At 40.7% G+C, this 18,958-nt stretch overlaps 1 protein-coding gene and 1 pseudogene across 6 annotated transcripts in view; one reads left to right on the forward strand and one right to left on the reverse strand.

Annotated features, from left to right (window-relative positions):
• The window catches only part of INO80D (INO80 complex subunit D), an 87,730-nt gene that overhangs the window by 41,596 nt on the left and 27,176 nt on the right, over positions 1-18,958 (forward strand). For all 6 annotated transcript variants that reach the window (XM_074399188.1, XM_010336408.2, XM_074399186.1 and 3 more), the window contains 2 exons: positions 308-416; positions 16,812-17,036. In XM_074399188.1, coding sequence (XP_074255289.1) covers positions 308-416; positions 16,812-17,036 — 334 coding nt within the window. The remainder of the gene's footprint in view (positions 1-307; positions 417-16,811; positions 17,037-18,958) is intronic.
• Positions 6,466-6,964, reverse strand: LOC120364314 (large ribosomal subunit protein eL27-like; annotated as a pseudogene).

Consider the following 18,958-nt stretch of genomic DNA (forward strand, 5'->3'; position numbering starts at 1 on the left):
CTACCGTTTTTGTGACCTGAACTCTCTCTTTGCTTTTATTTCTACCCTATTAGTGAAATGTCTGACAAAAGAAGTTCATCATTAGCCTTTTTGTTGTCATGTCATTTAAAAAACCCTATTGTGCATCATACATTCATTGTTAATATCTTTGTATGAACAGAAATGAGATTTCATCAGGCATTTATTCACACCATGATGGTACTTGCTATAGGTGTGTTGAGTTTATGTCATTTTGTGTAGCTTTTTAATTTAAATTTTGAATAACAGTAAATTTTCTCTAACTTGCAATATCTCCTGTCTACCCCAGGGTTGGACTGGTCTGAAGAGAGCGGAGAGGAACTGGAGGACTCAGAGCAGGCTTCACCCTACCAGGTTGCATGGTCCATCCGGGAAACCCTCAGATACGAAAGACATGCGTAAGTCTTCTGTTCTATTTTTATTCTTTTTTTCTTTTTTTGAGATAGAGTCTCACTCTGTTGCCTAGGCTGGAGTGCAGTGGTGTGATCTCAGCTCACTGCAACCTCTGCCTCCCAGGTTCAAGCAATTCTCCTTTTAAGCTGGGATTACAGGCGCCCACCACCGAGTAGCTGGGATTACAGGCGCCCACCACCGTGCCTGGCTAATATTTTTATATTTTTAGTACAGATCGGGTTTCACCATGTTGGCCAGGCTGGTTTCAAACTCCTGACCTCAAGTGATCTGTCCGCCAAGGCCTCCCAAAAGTGCTGGGATTATAGGCATGAGCTACTACTCCTGGCCCAATTTTTATTCTTGAATGACTGCTGTAGCAGGTTGATATTTCCCCCTATATATGCTGAATTTTTTATGTTATTAGATCTAGTTTTATTGCAAAATAAAGGTTCAAAAAGTTGGAAGTGAAATAGACTTCACTTCAGGAAATTGGAGGTAAAATAGATTCCACTTGGGAAGAAATGTACTATATTGTTTGAGCAAAGCTACTCTTAAAGTTTCTTGGTAAATTTGTTTCTGTGCCTGTCCCATTCATCATTAAAGGAATGAATTATTATAGAACTTAGAATTGAAAAGAACCTTAGAGATTAATTGATCCAATTTCCTCATTTTACAGAAGAGGAAAGCAAGATCCACTAGGTTGAGAAACTTGCACATGGTCTCTTGGAGGGCTGCGTGGAGTCCTACTGTCTTGCTTCTCCGTATCTCCTTGGCTGTGTCTGTACAGTAGCTAAAGTAGTGCTTTTTTGCTTCACCTCTGTCTTCTGCAACATTGATCCATTCTTTGTTTCTACTATGACACAGTGTTTCTTGTTTTTTAAGGATAAATCTCCTGAGGGGCTTTCTTTGTACCTTCCTAATTGGAAATCTATTTGGGTATACTGACAGCTCTCTTTAGTTTTTTTCCACATGTATGTCTTACTAAAAGAAACATTTGTCTAAGATCTGTAGAAGTTGAATGCATATCCCCTTCAACGATAGTAAGAAAACAAACTTTTTTAGGAGACTGCTTTTAGCATTGTACAGATTCACTTCGTGCAGTTTGACCATACCAAGATAGATCCTTGTCTTTGGGGCCAAAAAATGACTCACTGACTCAGCTAATTATTTATTTAAAATGTTGTGGTTTGAATAGATATTCAGCAATATAGAGGGAGACCATCTGTCTGTGATGGTTTTTGAATTTATAGGATTAAAAATGTGATTTGTTAGTATACCCAGAGGTGATTAGGCTTAGGGAACTGATTCCCTAGAGTCTAATCTGTACTCTAAAATGTACATATAATGAGAAGTATAATCATGAAGTAGTACAAATGGTCACTGAACAGAATAACACAGGAAACAAATTATCATCAGAAGCTTATTTGGACATGGAATTAGAGCAAGTAGGTTAGTTGGATTTATTAATGGTCAGTGTCTTAAATTATAACAGCATGATGCATCTCACTCTTGGAATTTATTTCCCATCTAGTTGTTCCTGCCTCAATTACCCCTTAGATAGTATTGGAGAATGTTACACCTTTTTTTCTTACTCTGAGGTTCCATTTTATATGTCATTCAAGACTATTTCCTTACCATTAACAGATTCTTTCAGATACAGTACAATAGAGTCAGTTGAGCTTAAGCTTTTTAGCTATAGATACCATCAGTCATACTTCCTAACGGTAATTCATATCAGCTTAATTTGACTTGTGATATTTTGGGTTAATTTTACAAATCCAGCAAAAACCTGGCACATGGGAAATTATTAATAAAGTGTTATTATCATTTTAAATTTAATTCTCAAGGTAACCTTGACATCAGTATTGAGAGTATATGCTATTGATTGGGAAAATTTTTTTTTTTTTTTTTTTTTTGAGACGGAGTTTCGCTCTTGTTACCCAGGCTGGAGTGCAATGGCGCGATCTTGGCTCACCGCAACCTCCGCCTCCTGGGTTCAGGCAATTCTCCTGCCTCAGCCTCCTGAGTAGCTGGGATTACAGGCAAGCGCCACCATGCCCAGCTACTTTTTTGTGTTTTTAGTAGAGACGGGGTTTCACCATGTTGACCAGGATGGTCTCGATCTCTCGACCTCGTGATCCACCCGCCTCGGCCTCCCAAAGCCCTGGGATTACAGGCTTGAGCCACCGCGCCCGGCCTTGACTGGGAAAAATTTATAGTCTATTCTGCCTTCTATTCTTGCAGAGTTATCAAAATAATTCTTTTGTTGTTTTAGCTTTGCAGCCCTCCTCATTTTTATCTCCGTAGCATGTTACTTTCTTGGCTACTCTTGTAGCTTGCTTCCTCTTTGACTACCACGATAATCCCCTCTCCTGGTTCTTCTCGTTTACTCTGTCTTCCTCCCCCACCCCTCTTTTTTGAAACAGATATTTATCCTTACTTCTTGCCCAGCTGTTGTTGTTTTCATCTTTTCCCCTTCATTCTTTTCCTTCACTTGGTTATTCATTTTTCATACATTTGTCGTTTACTTATTCAGCACATTCTTGTTGGGCTCTTGCAATGCTCCAGTCATGGAGCACTCTATGTTTTTAATGTTGGGTAAAACAGAGATCGAATCGGTTTACCCACCTGTCTGTGCCTATAATTCCACATTTGTATCTGCCACTCTGCCCTCTAAGAGGAATCTCTGTCCTATATTTTAATTAATTAATTAATTAAATTTTTGAAACAGGAGTTTTGCTCTGTTGCCCATGGTAGAGTGCAGTGACTTGATCACAGCTCACTGCAGTCTTGAACTCCCAGGCTCAAGCCATCCTCCCACCATAGCCTCCCAAGTAGCTGGAACTACTATACCACCACGTTTGGCTAATTTGAAATTTTTCGTAGAGATGGACTCTTGCTAGGTTGGTCTTAAACTCCTGGTCTCTAGGGATCCTCCTGCTTAGGCCTCCCAAAATGTTGGGATTATAAGCATGAGCCACCATACCTGATCTGTACTGTATTTTAAACTTCCATCTTTATTCCAATTTCTTGTTGAAGCTACCTGTCATTTATTGTACCTTGCTGTGTTTAAGTGTAGTAGAAAATGGCAAGCTGTAGAAAACTGGCCCTACCTGGCTGGGCGCAGTGGCTCACACCTATCATCTCAGCACTTGGGGAGGCCAAGGCAGGTGGATCACGAGGTAAGGAGTTCGAGACCAGCATGACCAATAAGGTGAAATCCCGCCTCTACTAAAAATACAAAAATTAGCCAGGTGTGGTGGTGGCACACCTATAATTTGAGCTACTCAGGAGGCTGAGGCAGGAGAATTGCCTGAACCCAGGAGGTGGAGGTTGCAATGAGCCGAGATTGCACCACTGCATTCCAGCCTGGGTGACAGAGCAAGACTCCATTTCAAAAAAAAAAAAAAAAGAAGAAGAAAAGAAAAGAAAAAAAGAGAAGAAGAAGAAGAAAAGAAAAGAAAAAAGAGGAAGAAGAAGAAAAGAAGAGAAAAAAAAAAGAAAATTGGCCCTACCTAGGCTATTCATTATATTTTCAAGAGGATATTGCCATTTCAAATGCTTCAATGAGGTCATTGAGTTTTTGAAAGAAAAAGTCACAGTGATCTGGCCACCAAGTTTGTGCCTAAAGAACCTCTTTGTGAGTTTTCTTGCCAATCCAGGATTTTACCTTAAGGAATTTTTTTGTTTGTTTGTTTTGAGTCAGGGTCTTACCCTATCCCCCAGGCTGGAGCACAGTGGCTAGATCATAGCTCACGGCAGCCTCGACTTCCTGGGCTCAAGTGATCCTCTTGCCTCAGCCTTCTGAGTAGCTGGGACTACAAGTGCAGGCCACCATTTTAAAATTTTTATAGAGATAGGGTCTTAACTGTGTTGCCAAGGCTGGTCTCAAACTTCTTGCTTCAAGGAGTCCTCCTGCCTTGACCTTCCAAAGTATAGGGATTACAGGCATGAGCCACTATACCTGTCGCTAAAGGATTTTTTTTTTTTTTTTTTGAAATGGAGTCTCACTCTGTCATCCAGGCTGGAGTGCAATGGCATGATCTTGGCTCACTGCAATCTCCCCTCCCTACCAAGTTCAAGTGATTCCCCTGCCTCAGCCTCCCAAGTAGCTGGGAGTACAGGCACCCACCACCATGCCCAGCTAATTTTTGTATTTTTAGTAGAGATGGGGTTTCACCGTGTTGGCCAGGCTGGTCTTGAACTCCTGACTTCAGGGGATCCACCTGCCTCAGCCTCCCAAAGTGCTAGGATTGCAGATGTGAGCCACCTTTTAATCTTGCTTTTGGTTTCTTTGATTCTCTTTATTTTTATATTTTTAATTTCATTGCTTTGTGTTATAATTTCTGTTATTTCCTTCTGCTTGTTTTGGATTTAATTTGCTTGTCTTTTTGTAGTTTTTTTTTTGAGACGCAGTTTCGCTCTTGTTACCCAGGCTGGAGTGCAATGGCGCGATCTCGGCTCACCGCAACCTCCACCTCCTGGATTCAAGCAATTCTCCTGCCTCAGCCTGTAGCTGGGATTACAGGCACGCGCCACCATGCCCAGCTAATTTTTGTATTTTTAGTAGAGACGGGGTTTCACCATGTTGACGAGGACGGTCTCGATCTCTTGACCTTGTGATCCACTCACCTCGGCCTCCCAAAGTGTTGGGATTATAGGCGTGAGCCACCGCGCCCGGCCGTCTTTTTGTAGTTTTTAAGGTGACAGTTTAAATCAGTTGTCTGAGATCTTTCTTGTTTTCTAAATATTGACTCCTTGTTTTACATTTCCTCTAAGCACTGGTTATAGCTGTGTCCCACAGATTTTGATAAGACATTTTCATTGTTATTCAGTTCAAAATACTTTTTTTTGAGACAAGGTTTCACTCTGTCACCGAGGCTGGAGTTCAGTGGCATGATTATGGCTCACCGCATCCTTGACCTCCTGGCTTAAGAGACCCTCCTGTGTCAGCCTCCTGAGTGACTGAGATCACAGACATGTGCTACCACCCATGGCTGATTTTTTTTTTTTTTTTTTTTTCTTGTCAAGATGAGATCTCAAACTCCTGGGCTCAAGTGATCCTTCCATCTTGACCTCCCTAAATGCTAAGATTACAAGCATGAGCCACTGTGCCCAGCCCCAAAATACTTTGTAATATCCCTTTTGATTTCTTGTTTGACCTATGGGCTATTTGGAACTGATATTTACTTTTTGAGTATTTAGGTCTTTCCCACATACTGATTTCTAGTTCAATTCTGTGATCAGAAACCACATTTGAATATAGTATTCTATAAATGTAAATTAGGTCAAGTTAGTTAATAGTGTTGTTCATGTCTTCTACATCTGTGGTGATGTTTGTCAACTTGTTATATCAATTACTGAGAAAAGGATCTTGAAATCTCTCTTAGTGAATTTGATTATTTCTCCTTCTGGGTCTGTCGTTTATTTCTCACATTATGTATTTCTGTTATTAGATGCATAATTGTTTAAGATTGTTTTGTCCTCTTGATGAAGTGACCTCTTTATTGTTATAAAATAGCCCTTTATATCCCAGTAACAGTGTTTGCTCTGAGATCTTTCCTTATGTGGCATTAACACAGCCACTTCATCTTTCCTTTGATTAGTGAAAGCTTGGTATCTTTTTCAGTCCTTTTGCTTTTAACCTGTTGTGTCTTTATATTTAAAGTGAGTTTATTATTGGCAGTGTATTGCTGGGTCTTGCTTTTCTATCTCCTCTGACAGTTTCTACTTTTAATTCAGAGTATTTAGACAAATTTAATATGATATTGATATTATTGGATTTAAATTTACTGTCTTTTGTATTTGTCTCATCTATTCTTTGTTTTTTCACTTTTCAAATTATTTTTTATGATTGTATTTTATCTCTTTTCATAGCTGATTAGCTGTATTCATATGCTTTGTTTTTGTAGTGGTTGTTGTAGGGTTTATATTACACATCTTTAATTACTACAGTCTGCCTTCAAATGTTAAACCGCTTCACATGTAAGAACCTATAACAGTGTCTTTTCATTGCTACTCATTTAATTTATCTACTCTGACAGTGTCTGCTTTTTATTTGGAGTGTTTAGACCAATTGAATTTAATGTTATCATTTGTATTACTACATTTATTTAATTTTTGAGACAAACAAAACATTGAAAACTGTAGCTTCTGGAAGAACTGCTTGTTCTTGCCCGTCTTGTATCTCTCTTTGAACTTGACCTTGGCCTCCCATTGGGCCTTGTGTTGAAGAGCAGGATCTCTAAAGATCCTTGTCATACTTGTCGATGACAGTTTTGTGTAAGGGACTATCCACAGAGTACGTCGTAGGCATAAGATGATTGTAGTTATAAACCTTCACAAAAGACTCGATCTTTGACCTCTTGGTAATCTTCTTTTTGCCCATGGCAGCTGTCACTTTGTGGGGATAGCCATCAATTTCAGCCACCAGAGCCTGGATATAGGGCCAGCCTGAGGTATTGTTAACGATGACAGCTTTGTGTCCAGCCAGAATAGTGCTGGCCAGCACCAGCACCAGCACCACTTTCCCACGTTTCATGCACTTGCCCATTTTGACAGCTACCACTGAGGGCTGCATCAGAAAGGAAGGAAGGCTGTTACTGCATTTACATCTAACATATGAATTCTTATTTAAATGTTTTAGTATAATTCACTAGTGAAGCCCTCTAGTCCTGGGCTTTTTTTTTTTTTTGAGACAAGAGTCTTACTCTGTCATCCAGGCTGGAGTGCAGTGGCTTGATTTAGGCTCACTAAACCACCTGAGTTCAAGGGATTCTCCTGCCTCAGCTTCCTGAGTAGCCGGTATTATGGCCATTCTTGCAGGATTAAGATGGTATAGTATTGTGGTTTTGATTTGCATTTCTCTGCAAATCAGTTTTGCAATTAGTGATGTTGAGCATTTTTTCATGTTTGCTGTCCATTTGTTTATCTTCTTTTGAGAATTGTGTATTCATGTCCTTAGCCCACTTTTTAATGGGATTGTTTGTTTTTCCTTAGTGATTTGTTTGAGATCATTGTGGATTCTGGATATTAGTTCTTTGTCAGATGTATAGATTGTGAGGTGTTTCTCCAACTCTGTGGGTTGTCTATTTACTCTGCCGACTGTTCTTTTTGCTGTGCAAAAGCACTTTAATTATGTCTCAGCTGTTTATCTTTTTTTTTTTTTTTTTTTTTTTTTTTTTTGAGACGGAGTTTCGCTCTTGTTACCCAGGCTGGAGTGCAATGGTGCGGTCTCGGCTCACCGCAACCTTCGCCTCCTGGGTTCAGGCAATTCTCCTGCCTCAGCTTCCTGAGTAGCTCGGATTACAGGCACGCGCCACCATGCCCAGCTAATTTTTTGTATTTTTAGTAGAGACAGGGTTTCACCATGTTGACCAGGATGGTCTCGATCTCTCGACCTCGTGATCCACCCGCCTCGGCCTCCCAAAGTGCTGGGATTACAGGCTTGAGCCACCACGCCCGGCCTATCTTTGTTTTTATTGCATTTGCTTTTGGGTTCTTGGTCATGAACTCATTGCCTAAGCCACTGTCTAGAAGGCTTTTTCCAATGTTATCTTCTATAGTTTTAATAGTTTCAGATGTTAGATGTAAGTCCTTAATCAATCTTGAGTTGATTTTTGTATAACGCGAGAGATGAGGATCCAGTTTCATTCTCCTACATGTGGCTAGCCGATTATCCCAGCACCATTTGTTGAAAAGGGTATTCTTTCCCCACTGTATGTTTCTGTTTGCTTTGTCAAAGATTACTTGGCTGTGAGTATTTGAGTTTATTTATGGGTTCTGTATTCTTTTCCATTGGTCTATTTGCCTATTTTTATACCAGTACCATGCTGTTTTGGTTACTATGGCCTTATGGTATAGTTTGAAATTGGGTAATGTGCTGCCTCCAGATTTGTTGTTTTTGCTTAGTCTTGTGTTGGCTATGTGGGCTCTTTTTTGATTTCATATGAATTTTAGAATTGTTTTTTTCTAATTCTGTGAAGAATGATGGTGGTATTTTGGTGGGGATTGTGTTGAATTTGTAGATTGCTTCTGGCAGTGTGGTCATTTTCCTCTTCTTTTTTTTTTGAGTTGGAGTTTCGCTCTGTCACTTAGGCTAGAGTGCAAGTGGCACGATCTTGGCTCACTGCAACCTCTGCCTCCCAGGTTCAGGAGATTTTTCTCCCTCAGCCTCCCGAGTAGCTGGGACTACAGGCACCTGCCACCATGTTTCGCTACTTTTTGTATTTTAAGTAGAGACAGGTTTTCAATATGTTGACCAGGCTGGTCTCAAACTTCTGACCTTATGATCTGCCTGCCTCAGCCTCCCAAAGTACTGCGATTACAGACATGAGCCATGGTGCCTGGCATTTATTTGTTTATTTACTTATCTTTTTGGACAGTATGGTCATTTTCACAATATTGATTCTACCCATCCATGAGCATGGGATATATTTCCATTTGTTTGTGTCATCCATGGTTTCTTTTAGCAGTGTTTTGTAGTTTTCCTTGTAAAGGTCTTTTGCCTTTTTTGTTAGGTATATTCCTAATTTTTGTTGTTGTTGTTGTTGTTGTTGTTGCAGCTATAGTAAATGGGGTTTAGGCCAGGCGCAGTGGCTCACGCTTATAATCCCAGCACTTTGGGATGCCAAGGCAGGCAGATCACAAGGTCAGGAGATCAAGATCATCCTGGTCAACACGGTGAAACCTTGTCTCTACTAAAATACAAAAAGTTAGCTTGGCATGGTGATACTTGTCTGTATTTCCAGCTACTTGGGAGGCTGAGGCAGGGGAATTGCTTGAACCCAGGAGGTGGAGTGAGCTGAGATTGCACTACTGCACTCCAGCCTGGCAACAGAGCAAGACTCCATCTCAAAAACAAAAACAAAAAGAGGTGGGGTTTAAGTTCTTGATTTGATTCTCCGCTTGGTTGCTGTTGGTACAGAGAAGAGCTACTAACTGATTGGTGTATATTAATCTTGTATCCTGATACTTTGCTGAATTCTTTTATCAGTTCTAGGAACTTTTTGGAGTCTTAATGGTTTTTGAGGGTAAATGATCAAATCATCAGCAAACAGTGACAGTTTCACTTCCTCTTTACTGATTTGGGTGCCCTTAATTTCTTTCTCTTATCTGATTGCTCTGGCTAGGACTTCCAGTATTATGCTATAGAGGAGTGTGAGAGTGGGCATCCTTGTCTTCTTCCAGTTCTCAGAGGGAATGCTTTCAACTTTTCCCCATTCAGTATTATGTTGGCTGTGGGTTTTTCATAGATGGCTTTTATTACATTGAGGTATGTCTCTTGTATATTGATTTTGCTGAGGGTTTTAATCATAAAGTGATGCTAGATTTTGTCAAATGCTTTTTCTGCATCTATTGAGATGATCATGTGATTTTTGTTTTTAATTCTGTTTATGTGGTGTGTCACATTTATTGACTTGTGGATGTTAAACCATCCCTGCATCCCTGGTGTGAAACCTGCTTGATCATGGTGAATTATCTTTTTGATATGTTGTTGAATTTGGTTAGCTAGTATTTTCTTAAAAATGTTAGCATCTATGTTCATCAGGGATATTGGTCTGTAGTTTTCTTTTTCGGTTATGTCCTAGTTTTGGTATTAAGGTGATGCTGGCTTCATAGAATGAGTTAGGGAGGGTTCCTTCTTTCTCTATCTTGTGAGATAGTGTCAAAAAGATTGGTACCAATTCTTCTTTGAATGTCTGGTAGAAGTCTGCTGTGAATCCGTCTGGTCCTGGACTGTTTCTTGTTGGTAATTTAAAAATTACCACTTCAGCCTCGCTGCTTGTATTGGTCTGTTCAGGGTATCTAATTCTTCTTGATTTAGACTAGGAGGGTTGTATTTTTCCAGGAATTTATCCATCTCTTCTAGGTTTTCTAGTTTATGTATGTAAAGGTGTTCATAGTAGCCTTGAATGATCTTTTGTATTTCATTGGTGTCAGTTGTAATATCTCCCGTTTTGTTTTTTAGTGAGGTTATTTGGATTTTCTCTCTTCTTTTCTTGGCCAATCTTACTAATATTCTATCAATTTTATGTATCTTTTCAAAGAACCAGCTTTTTGTTTCATCTATCTTTTGTATTTTTTTTGGTTGTTGTTTCAATTTCATTTATTTCTGCTCTGATATTGGTTATTTCCTTTCTTCTGCTGGGTTTGGGTTTAGTTTGTTCTTGTTTCTCTAGTTCCTTGAGGTGTGACCTTAGAATGTCAGTTTGTGCTTTTTCAGTCTTTTTGATGTAGGTGTTTAGGGCTATAAACTTTTCTCTTAGCACTGCCTTTACTGTATTTGCGAGGTTGTGTCATTATTATCATTCAATTTGAAGAAAATTTAAATGTCCATCTTATTTAGTTTTTGACCCAATGCTCTTTCAGGAGCAGGTTATTTAATTTCCATGTACTTGCATGGTTTTGAAGGTTCCTTTTGGAGTTCATTTCCAGTTTTATTCCACTGTAGTCTGAGAGAGTGCTTGATATAATTTCGATTTTCTTAAACTTATTGAGGCTCATTTTGTGACGTAGCATGTGGTCTATCATGGAGGAGGTTCTCTGCGCTGTTTAATAGAATGCGTATTCTGTGGTTGTTGGACAAGGCCTTTTACCATTATATAATGCCCCTCTTTGTCTCTTTTAACTACTGTTGCTTTAAAGTTTGTTTTGTCTGATATAAGAATAGCTACCTCTGCTTGCTTTTGGTGTCCATTTGCACGAAATGTCTTTTTACTTTAAGTTTATATGAGTCCTTATATGTTAGGTGAGTCTCCCCAAGACAGCAGATAGTTGGTGGGTGAGTTCTTATCCATTCTGTGGTTCTGAATCTTTTAAGTAGAGCATTTAGGCCATTTGCATTCAATGTTGGTATTGAAATGTGAGGTACCATTGCCTTTATTGTGCTCTTTGTTGCCTATGTACTTTGGTTTTTGGTTTTTGCTTTCTAACTTGTATTTTTATTTTATAGGTCCTGTGTGATTTATGCTTTAAAGAGGTTCTGTTCTGATGTGTTTCCAGGATTTGTTTCAAGATTTAGAGCTTCTTTTAACAGTTCTTGTAGTAGTGGTAGTTTGGTAATGGCAAATTCTCTTGGCATTTGTTTGTCTGAAAAGACTATCATTCCTTCATATATGATGCTTAGTTTTGCTGGATAAAAAATTCTTGGCTGATAATTGTTTTGATTAAGGAGGTTGAAGAAAGGGCCCTAGTCCCTTCTGGCTTGTAGGGTTTCTCCTGAGAAATCTGCCGTTAATCTTGGGTTCAAAGATCCCTGTGATATTAGGCAGGTACCTAGAGCTTCTGTCTGACAGCTCTTTTTTTTTTTTTTTTTTTTTTGAGACGGAGTTTCGCTCTTGTTACCCAGGCTGGAGTGCAATGGCGCGATCTCAGCTCACCGGAACCTCTGCATCCTGGGTTCAGGCAATTCTCCTGCCTCAGCCTCCTGAGTAGCAGGGATTACAGGCACGCACCACCATGCCCAGCTAATTTTTGTATTTTTAGTAGAGACGGGGTTTCGCCATGTTGACCAGGATGGTCTTGATCTCTTGACCGCGTGATCCACCCGTCTCAGCCTCCCAAAGTGTTGGGATTACAGGCGTGAGCCACCGTGCCCGGCTATGTCTGACAGCTCTTAAAATTCTTTCCTTTGTCTTAACTTTGGATAACCTGATGACAGTGTGTATAGGCACAGGTTCGCAGGTCAGTGGAGTTGTATACCTAGGAGTATTATGGCTGCCTCTGCTGAATCATGCAGGTTGTCAGGGAAGTGGAGGAAAGCTGGCAGTCATAGGCCTCACCCAGCTCCCATCCAATCCGAAGAGCCAGCCTCACTCCCACCATGCCCTGCCTAACAGCCCCATGTCTGTTTCCAGGCAGTGGGCAAGCAGGGCTTGAGAACTTGCCCCAGGCTACCTGCCTCCTAGCTGCAAAAGAAAAGGGCTTTGGTTCTTTCCTCACCTGTGGAGTCTGCACGTGGGATTTGCGCCCTTCCCCAAGTTCTGGCCATGAGGGTTCTTGCCAGGTTCAAATTGTTACAAAGTTCAGCTGGAGATTTTCTTCTCTCTGTGGCATTTTCCCCATGCCTCTGGCTGCCCTCCTGAAAGATCCCTGTGATGCTAGGTAGGAATGGCCTACTAAGGGACCCAGTGAGCTCTTAGAGCCTTTCCTTCTTCTTCCTCTACCCTTGTAATTCACTCAGCTCTCTAAATTGACTCAGCTCCGGGTAAGATTGGAAACTCCTACAAACTAGACCTTCAGTTTCCCCAGCGCGGGTGTGTGTTTGGGAATGGAGGATTTCCCTTTCCCAGGTCCCAAATACTTTGGGCACTCACAGTATTTGGGATGTCTCTCAGGTCTTGCAGGAGCAGTCTACTTCCTTCAGAGGGTCTGTGGGTCCTCTTGGGATTCCTGTTTGTTTTTGCAAGTGTTTTGGAGCTAAAATTCATGATGCAAGCCTCTGCACTCTGCTCTGTCCGTCCAAGTCAGAGGTGCAATCCAGTCCTGCATCGCATTGCCATGGTGATCACCAGTATCTTCTCTATTTTAAGCCAGTCCTAGCAGTAAAGCGCCATCTGGGCCTAGTGCAAGAGGGGCGTGCAGCACAGGAGGCAGGCAGGGCTAGGCAGTGGTCACGGTGCTGTCCTAAGAGTGGGATTGGAGCCAGGAGACACTGAGGTGGCAATAGTGGTGATGGGGGTACGCATTTTGGCAACTGACTATTCACCCAAGCTTTACCTTCCCTTTAAGACCTGCCCGTCCTCTCCATTTGCTTTTTCTATGAATGAGACATCCAGTTTTCTAGTTATGTAGATTTAAAGCCATTGAGTCATTGACTTTCTAATCCTTCATATTGAGTCACCAAAGTGAGTTACTTCTCTTATGATAATGACCCTTATATGTCTTGCTTTGTTTGTTTTTTGAGACAGGAGTCTGTTGCCCAGGCTGGAGTGCAGTGGCATGATCTTGGCTCACTGCAACCTTCACCTCCTGGGTTCAGGCAATTCTCCTGCCTCAGCCTCCCAAGTAGCTGGGACTACAGGCATGGCTAATTTTTTTTTATTTTTAGTTCTTTGCTTTATACATGATGCTACTGTCCTTCTCCAGTCTTCCTTAGTGGAAACTGCTGCCTGTTTATTGTCCCTTCCCTGGTCCTTGCTAGCTGACAAAACTTGTTTTTTATACATGCAGATTGCTTCACGCTCTCCGGTCCTGCTCCTTCCATCCTAGCATGGATCCTTGTTATCTCTTACCTGGAATTTCACAGTAATTTTTTAACCATCTTCCCCTCTCTCTTCTTCTGTTTATTTTTATCTGTTGCTGACTGTAATCATTGTCATGGCACACCTCTGTTACTGTATTTTCTTAACAATTACAAAGCTTAGCAGTTAGGATTGCAAAATTTAAAAAATTACGAGGCTTCTGCCTTGCCTGTGGAATAAAGGTTAAACTCTTTAATTTGACATTTATTTTGTTTTTGTTTTTGTTTTTGAGACGGAGTTTCGCTCTTGTTACCCAGGCTAGAGTGCAATGGCGCGATCTCGGCTCAGCGCAACCTCCGCCTCCTGGGTTCAGGCAATTCTCCTGCCTCAGCCTCCTGAGTAGCTGGGATTACAGGCACGCGCCACCATGCCCAGCTAATTTTTTGTATTTTTAGTAGAGGCGGGGTTTCACCATGTTGACCAGGATGGTCTTGATCTCTTGACCTCGTGATCCACCCGCCTCGGCCTCCCAAAGTGCTGGGATTACAGGCTTGAGCCACCGCGCCCGGCTAATTTGGCATTTAGGTTTAGAAAGCTGAACTTAGCTATCATTATTCCCTTACAGACCCAATACCTTAGCCAAACCAAGTTAACTTACATTCTTGCTGTTCACTGTCCTGTCTCTTTATCTTGAATTACGTGTTCTATTTGTGTGTGGTCCTCTTTCTTCAGGTCTCATTTCTGCTGTTACCTCCTCTGCAAAGCCTTTCTTTCCTTCCAGCAGATTCTTTTTTTTTTTTTCCGAGACAAAGTTTTGCTCTGTCACCCAGGATGGAGTGTACTGCTGCGATCTCAGCTTACTGCAACCTCTGCCTCCCAGGTTCAAATGATTCTCCTGCCTCAGCCTCCCCAGTAGCTGGGATTACAGTAATGCACCATCACACATGGGTGCTTTTTGTATTTTTAGTAGAGACAGGATTTTGCCATGTTGGTCGAACTCTTGACCTCAAGTGATCTTCCCACCTTGGTCTCCCGAAGTGCTGGGATTATAGGTGTGAGCCACCATGCCTGGCCCTTCCAGCTGTCTTTCCAGTGAACTTCAGTAACACCATACCTAGACCTCTGTTGTGGTACTTCACTATTCTCTATCTTGTCTGAAAGATATTTATCACACTTGCTAGCTCTGTGAGAACTTCCAAGTGTAGACCTACTGTCAGAGGTCAGGGAAAAATTCAAAATGAAGAATCCTGAGCCCTATACCATTGAGATTCTGGTTCAGTAGACTTGGCGTAGGTCCTAGGAATCTGAAACTTTTAAATGTTCCCAGATTTTTCTTATTTGTGGTCAGATATTTGAATCATTGGCCCACCTGCCCCACGAATTAACTTATAAAAGTAGTTACTGATTTTATTCTTTTTGTTTGTTTGTTTTTTGAGACAGAGTCCCACTGTCTTGGCCAGGCTGGGGTGCAGTGACGCGAACTCAGCTCACTGCAACCTCTGTCTCCTGGGCTCGAGCAATTGTTTTGCCTCAGCCTCCCAAGTAGCTGGGATTATAGGCGTGTGCCACCATGCCCAGCTAATTTTTGTATTTTTAGTAGACACAGGGTTTTACCATGTTGGCCTAGCTGGTATTGAACTCCTGATCTCAGGTAATCCTCCTGCTTTGGCCTCCTAAAGTGCTAGGATTACAGGCATGAGCCACATTCCCAGCCACTGATTTTATTCTTTCTTGGATTGTTTTAGCTTCTGGGAAGTGTCTTGTCTAAATTGCATTATAAACTCTGAAACATTGGTCTCTCTTCTGTAGTGCTGAGCATAATAGATACACAGTAAATGTTGAATGTTGAATAAATGAAAAGATTGAAGTAAAATCCTTCCGTTTGTAGATGTGTAGTAAAAAGTATACTGCTGAGAATATGCTTCTTAGGAGAGGTACTAAATAGAAGTTTAGCTGGGCATGGTGGCTCACACCTGTAATCCCATCTCTTTGGGAGGCTAAGGCAGGCGGATTACCTGAGGTTGGGAGTTTGAGACCAGCCTAACATGGAGAAACCCTGTCTCTACTAAAAATACAAAATTAGCCAGTCATAGTAGTGCATGCCTGTAATGACAGCTACTTGGGAGGCTGAGGTAGGAGAATTGCTTGAACCCAGGAGGCGGAGGTTGTGGTGAACCAAGATCACGCCATTGCACTCCAGCCTGGGCAACAAGAGTGAAACTTCATCTCAAAAAATAAAATAATAAATAAAAAATTCGAAGTTTATACAGTAGCCTATTGTAGGCTATGCTGAAGAAAAGAATAATAATACCACTTAAGAGAAACCAAGCAATGAATAGCAGATTATTAAGAATATATAGTCTATGGTGTCACGTGTGTGGTATTTACTGAAGATAGACGAGAAAGAAGCTAAAATAACAGGTCAGTTTTCAAGTTCAGTATGCAGTATTCCTAATGGTAAAAAGTAAGATCACATTTGTTCCATGGAAAAGTGGCCTTTTAAACCTCGCTTGTGGTAGGTATTGCTAACTAAGCTCAGCACCCTTTCTTGTTGAGCTTAGATGTTCCCTCAGCATCATTTCCACATAGCCTCTCAGCCAGGACACCAATCAATCACATTATTAGCATGTGATGGAAAATCCTGTATGTAATCCCTGATTTAGTAAATGCTGTTTAGGATAATTCCATAGTTTAAAAAAAATACATGGTAGAATTAATGTGATCCCTACAACCAAAATTCTCTAGGCATTTAGCAAGAAAAAGGTAGTTAAAAACCAGAATGTTTAAAAGGGCAACTCTTAGATAGTAAACCGTTAGGATTCACTACTTGATTTCTGGTAGGACCTTCTTTTATGAAATTATGCTGTGTGTTTCTTCATAACTGTCATGTCATTTACTCAGACTTTTTGTAAGTAAAGGGAAAGAAATTAATTTTTTTCTCAAGAGTCTCTAGTCACTTAAAATTTAGAAGACACTCATATATTAAGTGTCTAATGATACTAAGCTGTTTCTGAAAACACTGGATTAACTCTATCCTTATTGTTGAAATACTGCACTCATTTTTAGCTCTACTGGAATTCTCTTACTCTAATTGTGTTACCTGCTTACATGCCACAAAAGTTTTAAACCTGTGCATTCAGCCACACTTTGCAATTCTCTGCCTAAAACGAACTTAATGTGTAATCAGTTTTTTATTTCTCTCCCTGCGCTTTCCAGGTCAGATGATGATGATGCGGAGAGTAGGAGCTCCAGGGTGACCCAACTTTGCACTTACTTTCAGCAGAAATATAAGCACCTCTGCCGCCTGGAGCGGGCAGAAGCTCGTCAAAAGAAATGCCGGCATACATTTAGGAAAGCTTTGCTGCAGGCGGCCAGTAAAGAACCAGAATGCACTGGTCAGTTAATACAAGAACTGCGGAGAGCTGCATGCAGCGGAACCAGGTTAGAGCCGTGCACGGCTACCTATTCCTAAGGGGCTCATCTCAGTTTGTTTTCTTTAGTTTGTGAGAGGATAGTTGGAGCACAAGGGGAGATAGCCACTAAGTCCCAAATATTTAAGCATTGTGTTTTGGTTTTCTTGCTTTGTTAAAGTGCTACAGGTGACAAAATAATATTACCATGACCTAACAGTGAAAGTAAAGCATTACTGATATTTCGCTGAAATTTGATTAGCATTTATTCATTGAAGATTTGGAAAGGTTATCTGGCTTAAAAGAAAACTACGGTGCTTAGAAATTTCCTGTTATTTAAAAGTAACAGTTATAGTTTGTTAACTACAAAAGTAGTATTTCATGTTTATTTACTTGTGTTATTTTAGTTTCTTTTCTGTGTTGGTTTTTTGTTTTTAGAGACAAGGTCTTGCTCTGTTGCCCAGGCTGGAGTGCAGCTGTGTGATCATAGCTCACTGCAGCCTCAAACTCCTGGGCTCAAATGACCCTCCCAGCTTGGACTCCTGAGTAGCTGGGACTATAGGCATGTGAAACTTTACCCAGCTAATTAAAACAAAAAAAATTTTTTTTTTTTTTTGTAGAGATGAGGATGACAGAGGGAGATTCCCTCAAAAAATAAAATCAAATAAAATCTGAATAATGTTAGTCTTTCCTAAAAAATAACTTTGTCATATTTATTGATGAGTAAGTGGAATAAGCCATTGAGCCCAAATTAAGTATCTTGCAGCCCACAGTCCTACAGTGACTATGTTGTTTGTGTGGAAACATCATCGTTTATGGGGGATGCTATAGGGCATATCAAAGGGAATCCTGTAGTAGATTTTTTTAAATATTAAAGACATGACAAAGTTTTGGTAATTTCCTTTGTTTTGTTGGGCTTATTTGGATAATAAAAGATATCTAAATTACATCAAGCATTTTTACCTTTTCTTTTTTTTCTTTTTTCTTTTGAGACCAAGTCTTGCACTGTCACTTGGGCTGGAGTGCAGTGGTGTGATCTTGGCTCACTGCAACCTCCACCTCCCAGGTTCAAGCAATTCTTCTGCCTCAGTCTCCCAAGTAGCTGGGATTACAGGTGCCTGCCACCACACCTGGCTGGTTTTTTGTATTTTTGGTAGATACAGGGTTTCACTACGTTGGCCAGGCTGGTCTAGAATTCCTGACCTAGTGATCTGCCCACCTCAGCCTCTCAAAGTGCTGGGATTACAGGTGTGAGCCACCATGTCCAGCCATTTTTACCTTAATTTATCCATGGGGTTATTGAAATTCTGACTTTGGATTTATTTTGAGAGGTAATTGGTAAGTTGGAACATAAGGCAATTTTAAAAAATGAAACCAATAGTTATTTTGCAAGTTTAGATAAGGCAATTTTAAAAAATGAAACAAATAGTTATTTTGCAAGTTTAGAATAAAGAAAATGAGGGAATGTATTGTACGCTAGGCTTGTTACATAACTGAGCAGTTTATTAGAGTATTTAATGAAAATTATTGATTCAGGCCAGGTGTGGTGGTACACACCTGTAGTCTTAGCACTTTGGGAGGCTGAGGCAGGTGGATTACCTGAAGGCCAGAGTTTGAGAACAGCCTGGCCAACATAGTGAAACCCCGTCTCTACTAAAAAATACAAAAAGTTAACCTGGCATGGTGGCAGGCACTTGTAATCCCAGCTATTTGGGAGGCTGAGACAGGACAATCACTTGAACCTGAGAGGCGGGGGTTGCAGTGAGCCGAGATCATGCCTTTGCACTCCAGCCTGGGCAACAGAGCAAAACTCCATCTCAAAAAAAAAAAAAAGAAAAGAAAGAAAGAAAGTAAGAAAAAAAGGTTATTCCGTTAATATAGAGAGCCTTCTATTTAAATCTAGACCAAGAGAACTTGGGCTTAGCTGCCAGAATAGTAAAGGTTTATTTATTT

The sequence above is a fragment of the Saimiri boliviensis genome, chromosome 5 (genome assembly GCF_048565385.1).
Source record: "Saimiri boliviensis isolate mSaiBol1 chromosome 5, mSaiBol1.pri, whole genome shotgun sequence".
In the NCBI taxonomy this organism is placed as follows: domain Eukaryota; kingdom Metazoa; phylum Chordata; class Mammalia; order Primates; family Cebidae; genus Saimiri; species Saimiri boliviensis.